We start from the raw sequence: 21,111 nt of genomic DNA on the forward strand, positions 1-21,111 counted from the left end.
TGGTCACACTCATAATTCATTCAAATCAGGTACACTTACTGTGCAGCTTTTTGGGGCATTGATGAATGAATTGCTTGTCTAATTTGTCATTGGGCTAAATGCTTTAGCATTTTTGTTTCATAGTCATTCAGGTCGGCCTGGTGACCTAAAAATGACTTTCCCATACGACACATATGTACCACTCATTGTTTTATTTACATGACACATCAAAATCATACACATAAGTATTTCTGTAAGTGTTTATTGTCATTATAATTATATTACTACCCTGGTACTTCTAAGCTGCAGAACAAGAATGAATGAAGAATGGCAACCACACTGCAGCAGTGCCATCTGGAGGCTACTTAACAGACTGCATGCATTCAGATGATAGCTCGTACCTCCAGTTCAAAGATATAAAGAGGCAGCTCCTTCAGGCAGTTGTCAGAGAAGTCCACCTCCTGCAGCTGAGTCCTCCAGGAGATGGAGACATAGTTTGGAAGGCTCTCGATCACATTGGAGGAAGCTTTGCATTGCTTCTGTGGAAGAAAAACCAGTTCCATTTTGTGATATTATGTTGTTACGTAACATACTTTCAGTCCAAGGATGGATTTGTGTTTTTGATACAAAGGTTCTTCTAGTAACCCTAACCCTAAGCTCGATACTGGACTACCCAGAGGACTAGTGACTGGAATCACCACTATTTAGAGTAATATAGAGCTGAAATAGCAGCAGATCCATGATCATTAGCATTGTGTTTCTTACCAGAGGACAAGCCCAAGGATCAGGGAAGCTGCGCAGTGTGTTCCTGCACACGTTGAGGGAACGCAGGGATTTCAAACAGTGCATGACTGCTGTGGGCAGAGCGGTCAGACAGTTCTCAGACACATCCAGCTCCTCCAGCTTACGAAGACCTATCCAGTTAGTAGCTGACATAGAGGAAATAAAGAACACAGACCAAGTCAAAATCACACCTGTACTAGTGACTGGATAGAACAGCGCTGCGACTCTTTTTGGATATAATGGTTAATATGTGACAACCTGAATTTATATGACATGAATTGTATAATACTGTAAAATAAATGAATTGGTTGTCCAAATTGTCAAGGGGCTAAATGCATTAGCATTTTGTGAATTCCTGTAGTGACCACCTCTTTAAATGAATTCACAATATATCCACAGTGTTAATAGATGATGAACATTCTCTTCAATGTGAGGATGTGAAACTTTACAATCACGTCTCTCCAAAATGTCATCACCTCACCCTTTTATTCCAAGAGTAATTTGTGTGAAGTGGTCATAAATAACAATTTCAGCCCAGTCTTGAGTCATTGGCAAACATATGAGAGATTGCAGAGACCTTTGTCAGCATATTCTAATCAGCTCTTCCTTTTGCGACAGTTTACTTCTCTTGACAATCAAATAGAAGCATGTGTAATAAAGTCTTGAATGTATAGGATAATGTTCTTGCTACATACAAACAACAGATATATATATATATATATATTATATATATATATATATATTAGTTATGCAGGGACGTACTGGAGGGGATGTCAAACAGGACTGTGAGCTGGTTCTTTGCAGCAGAAAGTTTCTGGATGTTGGTCAGATGGAGGAGACCGGCTGGCAGACAGGTGAGCCGGTTCTGAGAGAGATTTATCTGCTGTAAACTGAAGCAGAAGAGAGAAAGAGATGAGCTGAGAGAGATAGCTCACAGTCTCCACATCCAGGAAGGAGTCATTCAATCAGCCTTGGCCCGGTTTCAATGACAGAATACAAACGCTGCACCGTATGTACCTTGAGCAGATGACCTCCTGGGAGTTTTGAGCAGCAGGAACATCTCTCAGCTGATTGTTTGATATATCTAGAGTCTGCAGGTGGATGAGACCCCAAGGCAACACAGAGGGCAGGGCCGCCAGGCTGTTGGATGATAGATCCAGGTGGGTGATCCGTGAGGAGACGTCCATGAACCAGTCCAGGTCCAACCAGGGAAGTTGTAGACCTTTCCAGCACACAGAGACAGCCTGGACACACATGGTAGCATGATGAGGGGCTGAGAACCACCGATTTAAGACACTTACAACACTTTTATTACGTATATTATTCACACGCAAATCAGCAGTGTCTCATGCTCATGTCATTTATATGGCTTTTATGGCTATTTGTTCAATCCCATCTTAGTTTTCACGTATTATAATGGGATACAACCTTTTTCATACCCCCTGAATTGGAATAGAATTAATTTAAGAGCCAAGCCTGCCTCCCGCGTTGGAGTACAACAGGATTATGGCCGGCTTGGTTTGCTGACCAGGCTGGAGTGGCCTTTTAACATGGAATCAGGAAGCAAAACAAACTTAGGAATCATCATAACCAATCTAAGGCCCAATGAGAAACATGGAGTGGATTGCAGTGGATTACAGAGCTTGCAGATACGTCCACCTCCATCTCCATAACACATAATCCCTCACTAATAAATACCTCCTCATATGCAACCATATTATGGACAAAGGGCTTGATTTAATGTTCCTAAAGGAAACCTGGCATAAACAAGAGGACTACTTTGTGCTTAATGAAGCATGCCCCCCCCCCTGGCTATAACTACACTATATGACCTTGGTGTGTCTGACCACAAGGTGGTCTCAATGGCCTTTTCTTTTATGCTGCTACTATTAGACCTAAGCATCAAATGGCGGATCTGGAAAAGCATTGACTCAGACGCTATGACCATGGACCTCAAGCTCATCACCTGCCCAGCCTCTGTGTCTCAATGGAGGAATTAGTGGAACTCTGGAATACATCCCTGAGCAGTGTTGTTGATCTGCATGCCCCAGTCAAGTCATGTGAGCTCAATTCCTCCACTTCCTGGTTCACACATGAGCTACGGAAAATAAAAACAGCTGGGCATGTCCTGCAAGGAGCTGCAGACACTCATTTATAATCTTTAACAGCTTTATTCCACCATGATCCATCTACTGAAGCCACCACCTTCCTCTTCAACTGAGCCTACAGAGGAGCAATGCAACAGCTTCATTGACTTTTTCAGATCCAAGGTCAACAACATTTGCTCTCTGATGCTCCCCTCTGCAGCCATGTCCTATCTCACCGCTGGGGAGATAAAGGTATGGATTTCGCCAGCAAAACTTGCACTCCACACCAGGTTCAGTCATCCTTCATAACCCATCTCACCTTTGACAGTCAATGTCACGGTTTGGGTTCATGCCTGATTTATTTTGTAGTTTCATGTCTCTCGTGTTCTTGGGGTAACTTCACTTCCTGCCTTGTCCTGCATGTCGTTAGGTTCGTTGTGTCTTTGGATTGCTCTCTTGATGGTTTTTGGATTTTTTTAGTTTTGGACTTTTGATTAATTAAAGAATGCTCATTTTTTAACTCTGCGTCTGAGTCCTGCCTCCACCTGCACCAAGCTTTTGACTGTCAAGTCACACCCCTCTCCTCTACAGTCACTAATGTGGGAGTTAGGTTTGACCTTCACCTGACCTTTAATGACCATATCAAATACCTGTGCAAACCTCCTATCATCTAAAAAACATCTCCAAACTCTGCCCCACTTTAACCCTGTCAGATGCAGAGAAGCTCGTCCATGTGTTCACACTTATTACTGGGATCACTGGCAAGAATATCCAGGCAGTGCATAACATCCAAACGAGCACTGTCAGGATCCTGGTGAGAGTCCACAAAGATAAGCACAGAGTGACTACAAAGTTCTATAACTCACCTGTAAATGCATAAATGGACATTTTGGTATCTTGAAAAATACTTCAATGGGTCTTAATCAGTGTTTGGTTGTATTAAACTCTTGTTTAACATCTGGTTGTAAAAAAAAAAGGTTTTGTGATGGCCAACCCAAGGCTTCAGAGCGTCAGTCCTCACACCCCACATCCCTTGTTATATACGGCCAATGCTCTTCACACACTTTAAATTAACCTTGTGATATATAAAAGGTAATGGTGTGGTAATATTCTTCTTACCTCCTCTCCTGCGTTGGAGGTCTCCTGTAGTTTGAGTCTGAGGAGGTGTTTGCTGAAGGCCGGATGGTCCATCAGGGTGTATGAGGAGAATCCTGCTCCGTTCTGCAGCAGGAAGTGAGCTATGTCCTCATTGCCTGCAACACAAAACACACACGTCATTGAGACATGAACTCAGGGTCTTTCACCTGGACTGCTCAATATGCATGCATATATGTATACATGCATGCATATTGACATGTTTCTAATACATGCTTTTTTTCTTGCAGTTGCTGCTGTATTTCTGCAACTACAAGGTATATGTAAATATAACAAAAGGGAAGACGTGTGAGTTTGATCAGATGTGTAAATATCAGTAGGACTATGAGTAAATGAAGATGGTGAACAGTCTTTATGGAAAGTTTTACTTTGATAAAATAAAGCAGAACTAAATTAGAGAAGTTTACTACAGAGTTCAGTTTCCAAAAATAGCCATTTGGGCACATTTTTGTACCATCTGTGGCATTTCAATTTCTGAAACTATATTTTCACTGGTATATTAGTGATGGTGTTCAATACTTATATAAATACAGCAGTTTTGGAAAATTCAACCGAACCTCTATGAACATTACATGTCATTTAGCTTTCATTGAAAGCGACTTACAATAAGAGAGAAATTCAAACTCAAAAGAACAAGAAATAAGAAAGGGCAATTTCATCAAATAAGCAGATTTACAACTTGCCATCATAAATACAGTTTAAGTGCTGTTTGTTAGTGTTTTTAGTCGAGGTACAGTCTGAAGCAATGTGTCTTAAGTTTGCGACGGAAGATGTGAAGGCTCTCTGTGGTCCCAATATATTTTATATGTGCGTGCGTATTGGCAATTCTTTCCCCCGATGACTCTTTGATTCTAACTAAGGCAATATTTCAATCGTTGGTCGATTTCAAAGTTCAACCCCTCCTATTTGTTGTCAGAGCCAATAAAACAGAGCTAGACTCAAATGGAGAAGCGTGACAGCTCTGGTAGCGAGTTAGAATCATCAAGGCACAGTCTAGGATGATGCTGATGAGAGAAACATTTTTGACATTAGTTCCTCCCCAGAACCTCAAAAGGGAAGGAATGATTTAAGTGTAACACAGCATGTCTGCTCAACATTCATCAGTGGAAAAATGCCAGGAATGCCCTTTTTTCTTGAAAATGCAAACGGTGAGGAGCATTAATGATTGAAAAGGGGTTAACACAATGTGTGTGCCTGGTGTTTATTATCTCATTATCTCATTGATGGTCTGACTGCATCTGCTATCTGACACCCAGAGATGTTTTGAACACAGTAACAACAACAAGGAAAGGCAAAGGGCAGTGCCTCTGGGGATGGACACATCACAAACGTCCGGTGGGTACTCATTGTGCATCTGTAACACTCAATAGCTGACCCATCTGGACAGCAATAAGTTGCAACTATGGCTCTCACATTGTACAGATCTATTGACTCTCCATGATTACACTACATGGCATTTACAAATTACGAAAATTACAAATGAACTTGCATCGGACCAAGGACTTGTCTCTTTTCTTGTCTTTCTGGACCTCAGTCCCGCATTTGACACCATCGATCACTGTATCCTGCTGCAGAGACTGGAACACTTGATTGGCATCAAAGGAACTGCACTCAGCTGGTTTAAATCGTATTTATCTGATCGATCCCAGTTTGTGTTTGTGAACGGTGAATCATCGAGGACCACCAATGTTGGTCACGGAGTCCCACAAGGTTCTGTGCTTGGAAAGATTTTATTTACCCTGTACATGCTTCCTTTGGGCGACGTTATCAGAAAACACTGCATAATGTTGTCATGCAGACGATACTCAACTGTATCTATCGATCAAGCCAGAAGACACCAACCAGCTTGTTAGACTTCAAGATTGTCTTGGAGCAGGGTTGTCAAACTCATTTCAGGTTCAGGCCAGATACTGCCGACTTCGACCGAACGCGGGCCACGATCGGCGCGAACGGCTGGCTGACAGACGGTTTGCTGACGTCGGGACGTATGCACTCCAGTGGGGGACCGTTTACTCTGCGATCTCCTTAAACTGTCTCTGCTCTGCTCACTGAAGCAAAACAATACATGGACATTAAATATCAGATCCAAGAGCAGCGAGTGTAGTCAACTACTGCTGCTGACACATCCCGTCAGACCAGGTTTATTTATTTTTATCCGTTAATTAACTTTTCTCCTCTTGTTACCCTGGTAACCGCTGTCATTTCTCCTCTTGTTACCCTGGTAACCGCTGTCATTACAGACGGTTGCGTCGATTCTTACTGTGAACTAAGAAATGGGATCATATAACTACTGTATTAACTTCTCTGCACTGGCTTCCTGTTAAATCAAGAATATAATTTAAGGTACTTCTCCTCACCTACAAGGTACTTGCTGGTGAGGTACCGTCTTATCTTGCCTTACAAGGCATCTGTGCTCTGTAGATGGGCTACTTGTGGATCCTAGAGTTTTAAAAAGTAGGATGGGGGCCAGAGCCTTCAGTTTATCAAGCTCCTCTTTTGTGGAACCAGCTTCCACTTTCAGTCCGGGGGGCAGACTCGGTCAGCTGATTTAAGATAAAGCTTAAAACGTTCCTCTTTGATATCGCTTATAGTTAGGGCTGGCTCAGGTTAGCCTGGACCAGCCCTTAGTTAAGCTGCTCTAGGCTTAGACTGCCGGGGGACTTCTTAGGACACTCCGAGCCCCTCTCTCACTCTCACTCTCTTCTTCCACAATAATCATCTTTTATTAATGTACATCACTAATTCAGCTTTTTTCCGGGAGTTCTTTGTGCTTTCTCGCCTAGCAGGTCTCTGTAGATCGTAGTTCCCTGCGGACCCTGGTTCTGACTCCTGGCATGGCTCTGCTGACACCTGCTGCTGCCATCATCATTACTTTAAATATGATTCATATTACTGTGATCATAAACCAACATCTTTCTGCTCTCCCTCCCCACAGAAGCCTCTGTGGATGGTGGTTCTATCTGACGGTGGTTGCCCCTGTGGTGGTCCTGCCGTACACCTGTTCTGCTACTTGCAATTACTTGTATCATTTCTGTTAGAGGAATAGAATGTATTCTTTTACAATGTTGATTCTGTACACATGACATCCATTGCAATCTGTCCATCCCGGGAGAGGGATCCCTCCTCTGACGTTCTCCCTAAGGTTTCTTCCCTTTTTTCCCCATTCAAGGGTTTTGGGGAGTTTTTCCTGTGCCGATGTGAGGGTTTTGGGACAGAGGATGTTGCATGTGTACAGACTGTAAAGCCCTCTTAGGCAAATTTGTAATTTGCGATTTTGGGCTATACAAAATAAAATGAATTGAATTGAATTTAGCTGAAGCTTTTAACCAAAGCGACTTACATTGCACTATAACCCATGCGTTACATTTTGCCTGGGGAGCAATTAGTGTCTTGCTCAGAGACACTTTGACATGGCACACGGAGCACCCGGGATTTGAACCACCAACACACTACCACGCGCATTGAATGTAAATTAAACTAGATGGCATGTTCATTCTCCTTCTCTGCTCAAAGGCACCATCTCTTTGTTGGATTCTACAATAATGGCAAAGTGAAGAGTGAAGAGTACACTCTGGATCACCCTCCCCTCCCCCACCAGACGTTAACCGGCTCTCTAAAAGACAGAACCCCCTTAAAGCAGCCGGTCCGGACTCCGTCTCGCCCCACACCCTGAAGCATTGTGCTGACCAGCTGTCTCCTGTGTTCACCGCCTTCTTCAACACCTCCTTGGTGACATGCCACGTTCCAGCCTGCTTCAAGGCCTCCACCATCATCCCTGTTCCCTAGAAACCCAGGATCACAGGACTGAATGACTACAGGCCCGATGCTGTCAACATTGCCCTCCACTTCGTCCTCCAGCATCTGGACTCCCCAGGAACCGACACCAGGATCCTGTTTGTGCACTTCAGCTCTGCCTTCAACATCATCATCCCGTCTCTGCTACAGGACAAACTCTCAGCTGCACGTGCCCGACTCCACCTGCAAGTGGATCACTGGCTTCCTGTCCGACAGGAAGCAGCACGTGAAGCTGGGGAAACATGTGTCTGCCTCTCGGACCATCAGCACTGGTTCCCCCCAAGGCTGCGTTCTTTCCCCTCTGCTCTTGTACACCAACAGCTGCAGCTCCAGTCACAAGTCCGTCAAGCTCCTAAAGTTTGCAGATGACACCACCCTCATTGGACTGATCTCTGGTGGGGATGAGTCTGCCTACAGATGGGAGTCGGACCACCTGGTGACGTGGTGCAGCCAGAACAACCTGGAGCTCAACGCTAGTAGAGATGGTCGTGGACTTCAGGAAGAACGCAGCCCCACCTTCCCCTCTCACCCTGTGTGACTCCCCCGTCAACACTGTGGATTCCTTCCGTTTCCTGGGCTCCATCATCACCCAGGACCTCAAGTGGGAGCTGAACATCATTTCCATCACCAAGAAGACACGGCCATCATCGAGTCCATCCTGTGCTCCTCCATCACCGTGTGGTACGCTGCAGCCACAGCCAAGGACAAGTGCAGGCTGCAGTGTGTCATCCGCTCTGCAGAGAGGGTGATTGGCTGCAATCTGCCATCTCTCCAGGACTTGTTCACTTCCAGGACCCTGAAGCGGGCCAGTAGGATTGTTGCTGACCCTTCTCACCCCGGACACTAACAGTTTCTTTCCGTCGGCAGTCGGGCTCATCAACAGAGTCCGGGTCCCCCCCTGACTGACTCTTCACACTCCACATGTACATACACTTGTCACTTTCTGTTGGCTGGTGCACTTCATTTTTATTTTTAACTTAACTAACCAATAGCTTTAGATTACTAACCCATAGCATTATATTACGTCTGACATATTATGGCAATAAATGTTTCCTGATTCCTCATTCTTATTCCTGATACTTGAGCAGAGTTAAGTGATTTCATCTAGCAAACTATACCTAGTGTTGCAATAACCAGGTAAATAGACTTATTTGAATAGTGTCCTTCTAGTCTTCTGAATTCACGACACACTTAATGCTACATCTCATTGACCCGTTGACACCCATGCATACAGTAATGTAATCATGACTGAACTAGTTCATGTCCATACATTGAAATGCTGCTGCCTCAGCTTTGAGAGCAATTTAGATGTAAATGGCAGGTCCCTTGTGTGCTTTTTACCTTTAATCCTGATTTATTCCCTTTGTGTGCCTGCCAGCCTACCAACAACCTGTTTATTGGCACCACCAACATTTGCAACAGCAGCCTAGGGCCCGATTGCTGCATTATGTATCAATTATTGTACTTTTTCAAGGACTCAAAATCCAATCAAGAAGAGCGGTCAATGCATATTTTTGGAAGTAACAACTTCATAATGATTCTGAATGTATGTAGACACAACGCCTGCTACTTTAGTTAATATAGTTGGAGTTGCACAGTGGAACAGGGCTGGGCTAGTTTGAATATATGATCCATAAACACTGTCGGCCAATCACATCCCTGTTCTCATTGATGTCTGCATCAAACAGCTTCTGCTGTATCAACGCCACTTTTGCTAAACAAACAGTTGGAAAGGAGAAAATAACAGAGCCACAGTTGTAGTTAACTACTAAGATTTTAGGAAGTGGTGAAGAACCACATTAGCTGGATTTTCAGGATATTACTCCAAGACTTGAATAACCTTTTGAAGGCCCCGTAGAAAAAACATTTGAGGGTTTTGCATGAAATCCAATCCACTGCATCATGTTCCAAATGTTTGCAGTGGTGGAGGCACAGATGACGCGTGTGGGGATCTCCTCACCTGCCTCTGCAGCAGCATACAGCGGCAGCCCAGTGATGACAGCGAACTGGTCGCTGTGGACGGCACAGTCTTTGGCATCAGCATTGTAGCTGAGGACCAGCTGCCGGACCACGTCCAGGTGACCCTGCTGGCAGGAGGTAGCGAGCATCCAATTCAGCAAGTCTCTTCTCAGACATGGACCTGAGAGGGAGGCAGAGACCCGACACGCATGATCACACAGGCATACTGTTCTCCATGGTCAGCCTTACCCAGCGTGCTGTCAGACAGAATGTTTCCCCAACCATAGTATTTACCTCCAGATCGGGCTATTTTCTTAAGACATGGCCAGTGGAAACATAAAAATAAATAAACTGCAGGCCATCTAGTAACCTTCCACGGTAGCCAGTTTTTCGGCCTCTGCTCCGAAAATGGAAATTCCTTCGTCTATCTGGAAATGTTTAGCTGTCAGGTTAAGGTTAGTGCGTTCTGATGTGAAATATTATTATATACAATATGTTAGGGTTAAGAAATAAATGAAGATTGCACACAATGTTTTTCTTTCGAATTTGAAAAAAAACATTAACAGGGTGTCAAGCAGTAGCGGCTGGCCGATAGGGCTTCGCCCCACCTGGGGCAACCCTCCTTGAGCTTAATATTAAATTATAAAAAATGTCAATATTTCTGTTTTTTAAAATACGATATTACATTTTTAACTGCAAAGGTTCATTATATTGCATTAAATCAACCTTGGCTGTTTTCTGGAATTGATGCCCTACCTACAGTTTCCTCCAGCCCCCAGTGGTACCCAGCCCTATGCAACATGGATTCATAGCATTCGGCTGTGGTTAGCCGTTAGCTCGTTTGAATCACCACAGCCGATTGAATCCAGAGTGAAGAGAAGAACAGCCTTAGCCGTGTAGACAATGAGACGCTCGCTCGTGACGTTAGGCCTGTACTACAGTGAAAAATACAGGAGATTAAATTCACATTTTTGTTGAAAAAGGCAAAGGTAAGGGGCATTTATGATTGCTATGATTCTGGTGCTTGGTTTATTTTCCAATAACTTTGGCAAGGTTTGTCTGACTGAAATGTTACGGATACCGTCGCATTCAGCGTTGAATGCGCTAACAATTTGCTGACTTGTTTTCTGTTGTTAGCGTCTATATTAGACCAATGCATTTGGGTACAAGTGCAATCTATCTGTATTTTTTGTTTTGTAGCCCACACTTTTCGAAAAGTGTGAAGCATTATTATATTTGTTATTGATGACTACGGAATCCCTGAAGGGCACAACAAACAAACCAAAATGAAAGAAGAGGCTGATCCTGGTCCATACGGTGAATGTGGACCTACCAGGTATAGAGTCCAGCAGCTCTTTGACCAAGCTGCCGTGGCCGTAGTACGCTGCCAGGATGGCTGGGTGGCTGCTGGATGGCTCCTGGGGGACAGTGATACCGGCTTCGTTCAGGAGGTAACACACACTCTGCAGGTCGCCATGCTGAGTGGCCAAACACAGGAGACGCACCTGTGATAACACAACCACACACACGCATATTTAACTATATATATACACGTAGGATAGGTGGTTTATTCCCTGGATCTGCTAGTGTGTTTGAGACCATCAGGAATGAATCCAGTTTGAACCCAGTACTCCTTAACTAAGTTAAGAGAAACAGTCCCTCATGAGGACCCCTCACATCTCAACACCACCTGTTCCGTGGAGACTACGTGAATCACCTTCATGATCGAGTTGCTGCAAAGAAGCCACTAACTGAGGAAGAATACCAAGAAGAAGACAAAAGGTGAGCCGATGGTTTCTACGTGTGAGGTTCCTCCTATGAAGCATGGAGGAGGAGGGGTAAAGATGCGGGGGAGGGGCTTTGACACCTATTCAAAATTCAAGGCATACTTGAATACCAGCATTCTGCAGCCTCATGCCATCCTAACCTATTTGACCAAGAAGGGGAGTGCTGCGTCATATGACCCGACATCCACCATCACCCCATCTAAAGGCAGTCTGTGAGGAGTTGGACCAGTGAAGGCAAAGCAGCCAACAAGTGCTCAGCACCTCTGGAACTCCATCAAGACTGTTGGAGAACCTTCTTTCAACCAGTGTCCCATCCTACTTTAAACATGCCACAATCCAACCTATAATAAAGAAGCCTAATTTGGACGCAACAGTTTTAAAAAACTATTGCCCCATTTCAAAGCTGCATTAGTGTCCAAAATTCTGGAAAAAAGCTGTGGCTAATCAACTTGCAGTGGTTTTAGAGAATTTGGAGATTTATGACCGATTTCAGTCAGGCTATAGGAAGAGACATTCTACTGAGACGGCCCTGGTGAGAGTCCATAATGACATTCAGATGGTCTCAGACGTAGGTTTATGCTCATTGTTAGTACTTTTAGACCTCAGTTCTGCCTTTGATAAAGTCGACCACCATATCATGATTAAGCGATTACATGAATGGGTGGTTATATCAGGTGTGGCCTTGGACTGGTTTGCGTCCTATCTTTCGGATAGAACTTTTGATGTCTCTATTGAGGATTGTCATTCTGCATCATCGCCCCTGTCTTGTGGTGTTCCACAGGGTTCAGTATTGGGCCCAATATTATTCATTTAATATATATTTTATATATGTTGCCTCTAAGTGAGGTTATTCGCAATTTTAACATTTCTTATTATTTTTATGCAGATGACATACAGCTCCATTTCACTTTTAGGCAAAAGGAAACATACAAGCTTACTAGGCTCCTAGATTGCATAGCTGCCATAAACAACTGGGTGGCTGAAAGCTTTTTGCAGTTGAACCAAGATAAGACAGATGTTTTAATCATAGTGCCAGACAGTGCTATTCCTCTGATCAAGCAGAACATTGGGCCTTTGTCATCTGCAGTCCGGCCCAGTCTAAAGAACCTTGGGGTGACATTTGACAAATCCCTATCTTTTGAAACTCGCTTCAAATCAGTGACCAAATCCTGTTATTTTTAATTTACGCAATATTAGCAAATTAAGGGCTGTAGTCTCTTACCCAGAGCTAGAGATGCTCATCCATGCCTTCATGTCCTCCCATATTGACTAGTGTAATTCACTTTTCTCCTCACTCGATAAATCAGTCCTTCACCTCCTGAAATCCATTCAAAATACGGCTGCTAGCCACAACCATATCACCCCTCTGCTTTGCTCTCTTCACTGGCTTCCTGTAACCTACAGGATCCAATTCAAAATTCTCACCATAAACTATAGGGCTCTACATGGTCAGGCCCCTGACTATCTTGGCAACATAATTCACTTACATACCCCATCCCGGTCTCTCAAAATCAAAATCTGTTATTCACGCCATGCACACGTCTGAAGACATGTGGGGATAGAGCCTTTTAAGCTATGGCACCCAGACTCTGGAATGCTCTACCAACCAGCATTAGGTTTGCTGAGAATGTGGACTGTTTTTAGGGACAAGTGAAGACTAATTTGTTCAGGCTAGCTTTTGGGTAGCGTACGTCTTTTACTCTTTTGATCATTTGTATTTGTATTTTATATTGATATTATATTATATTATATTATATTTTATATTGTTTTAATGTGTATGCACATTGTAAAGCACTTTGTGACCTTGCCTGTGAAAAGCGCTGTACAAATAAATTAAGGGATTGAATAAGACGTCTGAATGATTGACTCGTATGGTCTCTATGAGCATAACTTAAACATGTATAATCAAAATAAAAGCATTGTTGCTACCATCATGTCACCTTTAGCCCAGTTTCCACTCCACATAACCCATAATGTGACAGACATGGCCGTGACCAAGGGACTGTCACGTTAAACTAGAGGGCGCTCACCCCGTTGATAGGAGGCATGCCTGCACTGCACTCCACACAGCAGGCTTGTTGGATCAGCTCCCTGGCAGCCTCCCCCTCTCCGTCCTCATATGCTGCTTGGATGTTCTCCAGAGTGGGAGAAGGAACCAGTGACGGGCCGGGCCCCGCACCCTCCACCAGCGAAGCCTTGGCTCCCATTTCCTCCCCAGGGCCTGCTACAGCAGGGGACAGACAGGATCAGGATCAGTGCCAAATCAAAGGATTTGTGAGGAGAGAAGCACATTATGCAGCCACCTTATTAGAGAAAGCTCTCGTAGCATGAAGCTGAATGACTAGTGCACACTGTAAAAGAGGGGCAGCAGAAATGAGCACTCGGCCATTGGGCATTATCCACTCATTTCCACAAACACTGAACTCACATTACACTATTAGTATTTAAAGGGAAATACTAATGCCAATACTAGAGCTCTGTTACTACGTCAAGTATTTATCTCCAGAGCTAATGACGGTGTGGTTGAAGCTCTGAGGCTTGTGTATGCATATTAGAGTACATGGGGCGAATGCGCCATTGTTACAATGAGATGTGGATTCAACAATAAATAAATAAAAACAGGGTAATACACGAAAACACAATAAGCCTAAAAGGCACCTAGTTGTGAAAAAATATGTTAAAATAAAGTGTCAATACAGTAGACAACTTGTGTTGACATAATCCATTCCAACTATAATAAACAAAATAAAATCAATATCTGAACAGGTTGCATTAACAAATCCTAAAATATAGATTGCAGGAATACATCGGTCTGACATCGGTCATCAAAGCCCAGAATTAGCTGGATAAGACACGCTCTGACTGGTGAAGTGGAAATGATATAGTGACACTATAATATACCTACTCATTTCACCTCAAAGACCTACATAAGGTGGCAGCTGACCAGAGAAGTCTCATTAATATGAATATGAAGAAAAAACAATAGCCTAGTAATCCAAATGAATAACCATATTGATATTAATCCATCATTTGGACACTGTTAACACTCTTAGTGACATTGTTACTATTAAATTAACCACTTAGCTGCTGGTGTTCGCGTTCATGGTGGATGTATGATGTCATACAATCAGTGTCACCGGCTCTATTGTGATAGAAGTTCGTGTGGTCAATAAACACATATCAGATATTTCTGAATCCCATCAGAAGCTCACAACAATAACCGTTCTCTGAGATCAATCTAACTTAGCTTACACAATGCACAATGCAATGAAAATGCCAGATCCATCAGCTCTGTACAACAAAAACACACTGTACAGCAGCCATGTGTGTGTGTTACTATTCTACAGCACATCATTTAATATTCATTCTCCGCAACCAACCAAACTGCTTTGCACATCATACTGTAACCAGTATTAATATATTTATAGGTGAATTAGATGAAGCCTTTGCTCACAACCCAATTACACAAAACAGCAGAAACGCCGCTGAATGTGGGCGGAGCTGTCATTAACGTCTGTTATGTGTTTCCTCTTTGGCCTGTACTTCAGCTACATGTGCCTGCTTGCTGCAGCACATTTCCAATGAATAATGAAGAGAGTCTGACTGGCTTTCTGAGGCTATGACAAATCCTGAGGGAGTGAAACCATTAGACAAGTGTCTCCCATCCACCATCAATACTCCCCTCCCCGGCCATCACAGCGTCGCTCTGGGAAAGTTAAATGGAGAAGAAGGTACAGGGACGAGGCTGCCAACATCTCCTCCATAACTGGATTTCCCCTTTTACTCAGAGTTGGCTGCTGTAAGGACTTCCTGTCCGGTGCACCTCGTGAGGGAGGCCCCTCTCTGGAGGTCTGTTGGCAGAATACATCTGAATAGATGGTTCAATTAAAATCAAATGAATGTTTATTTCATAACAAAACCTAAAATAAAAGCCAGTGTAGTCACAGTGTGAATTACAACCAAACCTACTAAATTGAATAGAGCCTCAACATGAGAAAACCTGACAGCCCTCCGTATCCTTGTCTAGCTGCCTGATCAAATCCCAGAGGGCTGAGAACCTCCACTCGCCATCAGCTCAGGGATTGGCTGAGACTGCGGCCAATGTCTCCATACCTCTGCAAACCACACCCACTTCCAGCTTTCCTGATTTCAGCCGTCACTGCTCCCCACACTATTGGATCACATATAGGGCTGAATGACTGAATGACTACAGGCACCTTCTCTCTGCCTTCCCCACCGATGTCACCAATATACAAGCTAGAGGAATCTGTTAAGACAAAGTATCTGATACCACTGCTCCATTTCACCCCCAAATTTCAAATTTGAAGATATTCAGAAAAAGAAAATATCTGTATGTACAAACTGCACCTCTTTTTTGCTCATTTGCTTGTAAAATGACTTAATTATCAAGTAAAGTTGTTGATGTACTGGTAGACTAGACCAGACTGTCAGAAATGATCTTGTTGGATGATGTAATTGGGATAAATGATACTACTTGTATTAGGCCTGGGCAAGTTAACAGGCTATTATCAAGTTAACTTGTTCATTAATTATTGCCTGCAATTATTTAATCAGCGTTAAAGGAGTTATTTGGAAGCGCTGTCTGTCTGCCTGGAACGTAAAAGAAATCGTTGTTAAACTGAAGCCATGTTCATTTGATTACCAAGTTCATTTGTATACAGTAGGCTAACTTTTTACAGCACTTCAAGCTAAACTACACTATCACTTCCAGTGTTAATAATATGGGGGGTGGCCCGAATCGAATACGCTATTTTATTCAACGTTTATGTTTTTGTTGTTCAATGAAAGAATAACATTCTACTCACAATTGTGTTAAGTCAAAAATGTATTTTTAAAAATGTGTATTAGAAATGTTGCATGCAAACAAAATGTTGTTTTGTCACATATGACATGGTAAATACAGTTACCACAATTACCACAAACCTTCCAGTTTATTCTTATTAATTCCCCTGTATTTCCATTTATTCCCGTTGATGGAAAGTTTCCAACTTTGAATATTTCCAGAATTTTGTAACCCTATCAAGTATAGGGTTACAAAATCCACTTCAACTGTGTAAATGTATATACCTTTTCAGCAGTTCAGTCGATATGTCAATAATAAAAACAACACGTTACTGCAGACATAAAAAAACACAAACTTACCAAATGCAAATCAACAATTTGGTCCCCATTACATTTTTTATGTCCAAAGTCCAAAGAGAGGACCTCGTAGAGACACAGGGGGCTGCATCTGATTGGATCAAAACTCTCTTTAAAACAAGCTGCACTGAAGCACAGTGATAAGGCAAGGAGTGTTTTTATAAACAAAATGGAATTAGGAATTTGCTCTAACTTTGCCAGCAGAGAAAGGTGAGCTGGCCCTGACAGCACACCACTCATTTAATGGTGTACTGCTGTGAAGCTGTCAGCATTGCATCTGAATGTGTTCAGGACTGTTGAAAAGCATCTGGAGCAACATTTAGACCATGTACCACTAAGATCCTCTACTTAATACCAGTGTAATACAGCCATGCATGCTTCAGTGGAAAGAGTAGGTTGTCACATTCAGGTTAATGTACTCTCATAAACAACCACTGCTGTAATAATGAGCCCTCCAGTCCAAAAGTTGTCTGATTGATCACTAAGACACAGACAGGTATGATGTCAATAAGCTGGGCAGCATATAAACAAGGCTCAAGCCTGCTCCTCTCTCCTACTAACCTGCTCATAGCCAAGCAGCAGATCCTCCTCTTCCTCCTGCCTCCGCCTCATTTAAAGCGGAGTGTTCTCTAATCATGGCTTCCCTTCAGCTGCTGCGTGGCTTCCACCAAGCCGTGTTCACTGAGTGATCTGCCTCCTCTGCCACCCAGTGACAGGCTGAGTAGAGTGGGAGGATGGAGGAGGCAGGGAGGGAGGATGGAGGAGGGGGTAGCATGGAGAGGGAGGGGGAATGATGCTTCTTTGTTTAACAACCACACAGCCTCTGAGCTTCCTGTATCGCTCTGGCTCACACCGGCTGTGCACTAATCCACTGTAATCTGAATAGCAACTCAAAGTCCATCAGCTCCTAGTAAAAATATGAACAATATTATTTATTATTTTAGGAAATATTACTCCAACAGGAGTAGATTGTGTGTCATTGAGTATTTGGGTGTGTTTTTAACAGTTGGTGGATCACAATGGAACAGAAAGCAATAGCATGTCTATGATGGCTGCGACACACACACACACACAAAAGTAGATTCTAGATTCCTTGTTGGTTTGTCCATGGTAGAAAAACCCCTAGACCTATCCGGTAATGTCCATCATGCATAAACCAATCAGAGTCTGACTGAGTGTAACATGAGGCTTGTGAAGAGGGTCAGCCAACACCCTTTTACCCATTCAGATAGACTGCAGGATGGATTACTGTGGCATTCCTAATGTGGTATTGTTTACATACTGCAACATTTTGATCTTGCAGGATAGTTAAAAGCTTGCCAATGATAACTACTCGTCATCAAAAAAATGAAGGGAGAAAGGAATGATTCCATTCCATGATAACATTTCAGAAAGTAGTGACTATGTCCCTGATTAGCATTCGCAGGGCTGATCACTCTACGTTTCCTACACTGTGCTAGTTAATCCATTTACAAAAGATAGAAAATAAATTGGTCACAACAAATGTCAGAGACAGCGAGATCCTCCCTGTGGCTCTGGCCTGCTGTGGCTAGTGTGTGTCAGTCCATCAGGAGCATTTGGGTGGTGGCAGAGGAGAGGGACGGTTGGAGCCGCGCAATGTTGATCCCTTTTGTTGCAAAATCAAACTATCATCCATCACTAACTAGCTTCCGTGCTGAAAGCTACTGTCGTTTTAGTATCTCTGTAGTTTCGGGAGTTAAACTTCCCCTGCTCAGCACAGTCTGGTTCCTACAGTTAGACAGCAATAGATACAGCCTGTGCTTCAGTCAGTTTCACTTCTCCTTTAGCTTAACGTCAGCAGTGCTGAAATATCACAGCAAATAGCAAACAACAAGTGTGTGGAGACATAACTCACTGCGTTGTTGCTCCATGCTCCCCGGAGTGTTCCCAGAGTCCTGGGGAGGCTCCACAGACCAGTACGAAATTCTGACTGGAGTTACTCGGGAACCAGTATCCGAGAGGAGGCCGGCTTTAGCCGTCTCTCTGCAAGACAAAGCAACAGCCATGAAGAACAAACAAGCATAACTATTGTTAGGAATGTTGGGGGCTCTGTTGGTTTCTGATTGGATTGTTTGTCAGATACAACATTGATGTGAACATTTTTAGATACACAGTGAGACTCCAGGACCAGACCAGAGCTAAAGTGGTGGAGTGCCACTTTATCGCTGGATGTAGAGCCCAACCAAACGTTCCAGAAGGCGGGATTTTTTTAACGGCAGCTGGACGCTCATTTCCTCTCACGAGGGGATTTTTTGAAAAGAAGCTTTTCATGGCACATGGCTGTGAACATGCTGAATTCTGGGTATTTACTACGATGACATGATGAGTTAGACAGACTCTTCCATAGTCGCATTGTAGCGCTCTGTCAGAACACAAAGGTGAGGATATCATATAGCATATATCTGTGCTTATGTCTTACTACAAACTAATAAACATGTTTTCTGTTATTTATTCCGCTGCTGTTGTTTTGGTTGACGGTCAGTGTTGAACTTCCCTGCCTCAGAATTGCAACATTATTTTTAGAATGCATGTCACCTCAGCACCAAAAAACAATGGCAGAGGAAAATAAACACAACTGTTAGTGGTTCAGCCAACATTTGTGTGGTCGGTTTGTCGACATTGAGCTCCAGGATGTGGGAGACGTGAGGTGTAGTTAACGGGACCGTCAGACCTCCACATTCATATTCATGTCTCCATAGACGTTATACATGAGCTAGAACTATACATTTATATTCATAACTTAATGTTTTGATTGAACTTTAACATCTTGTCCGTACCCACCATGTGCAGGCGTGTTGTACTGTCTTACATTGTGCATTAAAACTAACAATGTTTGAATTAAAGGACGTGAGGAGACCCAGACCATCGTCTAGACTCTAAACCGGCAGCAGGCCTCATCTTCAAAGGGACGGATTTGTAATAATAAATTAATATTTTCCAAATACCAATTAATGAATATTTCTCTATAATATATTTCATAGTAGTCAGCTGCTTGCATATGCTTGTATACGCTTCTATTGATTTCATTGTTTGACAATGTAAGAGTTTACCCATCAATGATCCATGATCACTGTATCATAGACCTGAAATATGATGAGGTTTATTACTAAATATGTCACCTATCAAACTATAGCATTAATGATTCCTTAATCATAGACATAAAATGCCATGAGGTTAATGACAAAGGATGTAGAAACACAAGAGGTTCAGGTATATTTATATTGAATTTATAGTGATGTTTTCCTGGACGTGGATTACCACACTGATTATTGTCCTCTTGATGTTTGAGTAAGAAGACAAACTGTGGGTGTGGAATGTAGAATGTTAAACCTGTCGGTATAATCCAGGAAAGTTCAACTGGACAGCAAGTCTGATCTGATCCATTAAGAGAATGTTCTGTTCTCTTTTCTAGTGTTCGAACCTCTCAAAGCACTTTTGACACTTGCCATCCATCACTCACCTGTTTAACCTCACTCATGTAGCTATCACTACAGTGTGTACAAGGTAAGTTACTGATGGCCAGGTGGCACTGTGTATGCCATCAGTGTGTGAATGGGTGAATGGGTGAATGATGTAATATAGTGTTACCATCAGTAGCATTCACAGTGGAAATGTAAAATGTACTCCAGGGGTCTTTGAGGCAGACAAGTGGAATAATAAATTCAGATCATAGTAATCATCCGCTATGGTTGTTTATGTGAGTTAATTCAGTTTCTTCTCATCCGGCACAAGCAGAGAGGTGCGTTCGCGTACGTGTGTCCCTCCTGGAAGAGAGAACTAGTGTCCATCCCAGCTCTTGATTCATAAACGTGTTCTGTAAATAAATGAAGCAGCTTCCTCTCTGACACGCTTTTAAAAATAGCCCCTCTTTGTGGATTAGAACCACACCGAATAGAGATGACGTCAGGACAGGTCTAAGGTGTACTAAACACTACTACGAAGGGATTCGATCTGAACAAGACGTGTTTTCCCTGCTCTGATTTTGGGATGGATTTCCCCTGATGACGTAACTAATTTATCAGCACCGCGGATGTCTTGGTACACTGGGGCCCAGGGGGGGGCCGCAGCGGGGGCTGGGGGCCTGAGAGCCGACTCACCACATGGCGCAAGGGGGAGTCCGGCGCGGCGTCCCGGGAGGCTTCTTCCGGTCCAACTCTACGACGGCGTTCAGCTGGACTTCCTGATTCCACGATGCAAACTTTGTGAACTTCGTGCGCACGCAGTGTCAAGTCACACTGGACAAAGGAAGCATTTCCGGTAAAGATTTTCAAAATAACAGCCTACTCATTTAGATTCTAGATGAGTTGGCTGTTAGGTGTTATTTTGAAAATCATAATATTAACAACAAAAAATAAACTTTGCAAAAGTATTTTAACACGGGTGAA

General features: G+C 43.2%; 1 protein-coding gene across 4 annotated transcripts in view; it reads right to left on the reverse strand.

The window, feature by feature from the left end:
* lrrk1 (leucine-rich repeat kinase 1) overlaps positions 1–20,953 on the reverse strand; it is a 45,004-nt gene extending 24,051 nt beyond the window's left edge. For 3 of the 4 annotated variants that reach the window (XR_009956012.1, XM_037484964.2, XM_037484947.2), the window contains exons 1-10: positions 20,824–20,953; positions 18,582–18,709; positions 13,576–13,769; positions 11,092–11,263; positions 9,760–9,939; positions 3,969–4,102; positions 1,780–2,006; positions 1,525–1,652; positions 745–908; positions 381–518 (exon numbers count right to left, since the gene is read on the reverse strand). Coding sequence is in view for 3 of the 4 variants with exons in the window: in XM_037484964.2 (XP_037340861.2) it covers positions 381–518; positions 745–908; positions 1,525–1,652; positions 1,780–2,006; positions 3,969–4,102; positions 9,760–9,939; positions 11,092–11,263; positions 13,576–13,769; positions 18,582–18,597 (1,353 nt within the window). In the remaining variant the exon portion in view is untranslated. Of the gene's footprint in view, positions 1–380; positions 519–744; positions 909–1,524; positions 1,653–1,779; positions 2,007–3,968; positions 4,103–9,759; positions 9,940–11,091; positions 11,264–13,575; positions 13,770–17,266; positions 17,552–18,581; positions 18,710–20,823 lie in introns of those variants that run through there. The other variant, XM_037484973.2, reaches the window with a different exon arrangement.
* Between the last annotated feature and the right edge of the window lie 158 nt (positions 20,954–21,111).

Source organism: Pungitius pungitius, chromosome 4 (assembly GCF_949316345.1).
Source record: "Pungitius pungitius chromosome 4, fPunPun2.1, whole genome shotgun sequence".
Taxonomy (NCBI): Eukaryota; Metazoa; Chordata; class Actinopteri; order Perciformes; family Gasterosteidae; genus Pungitius; species Pungitius pungitius.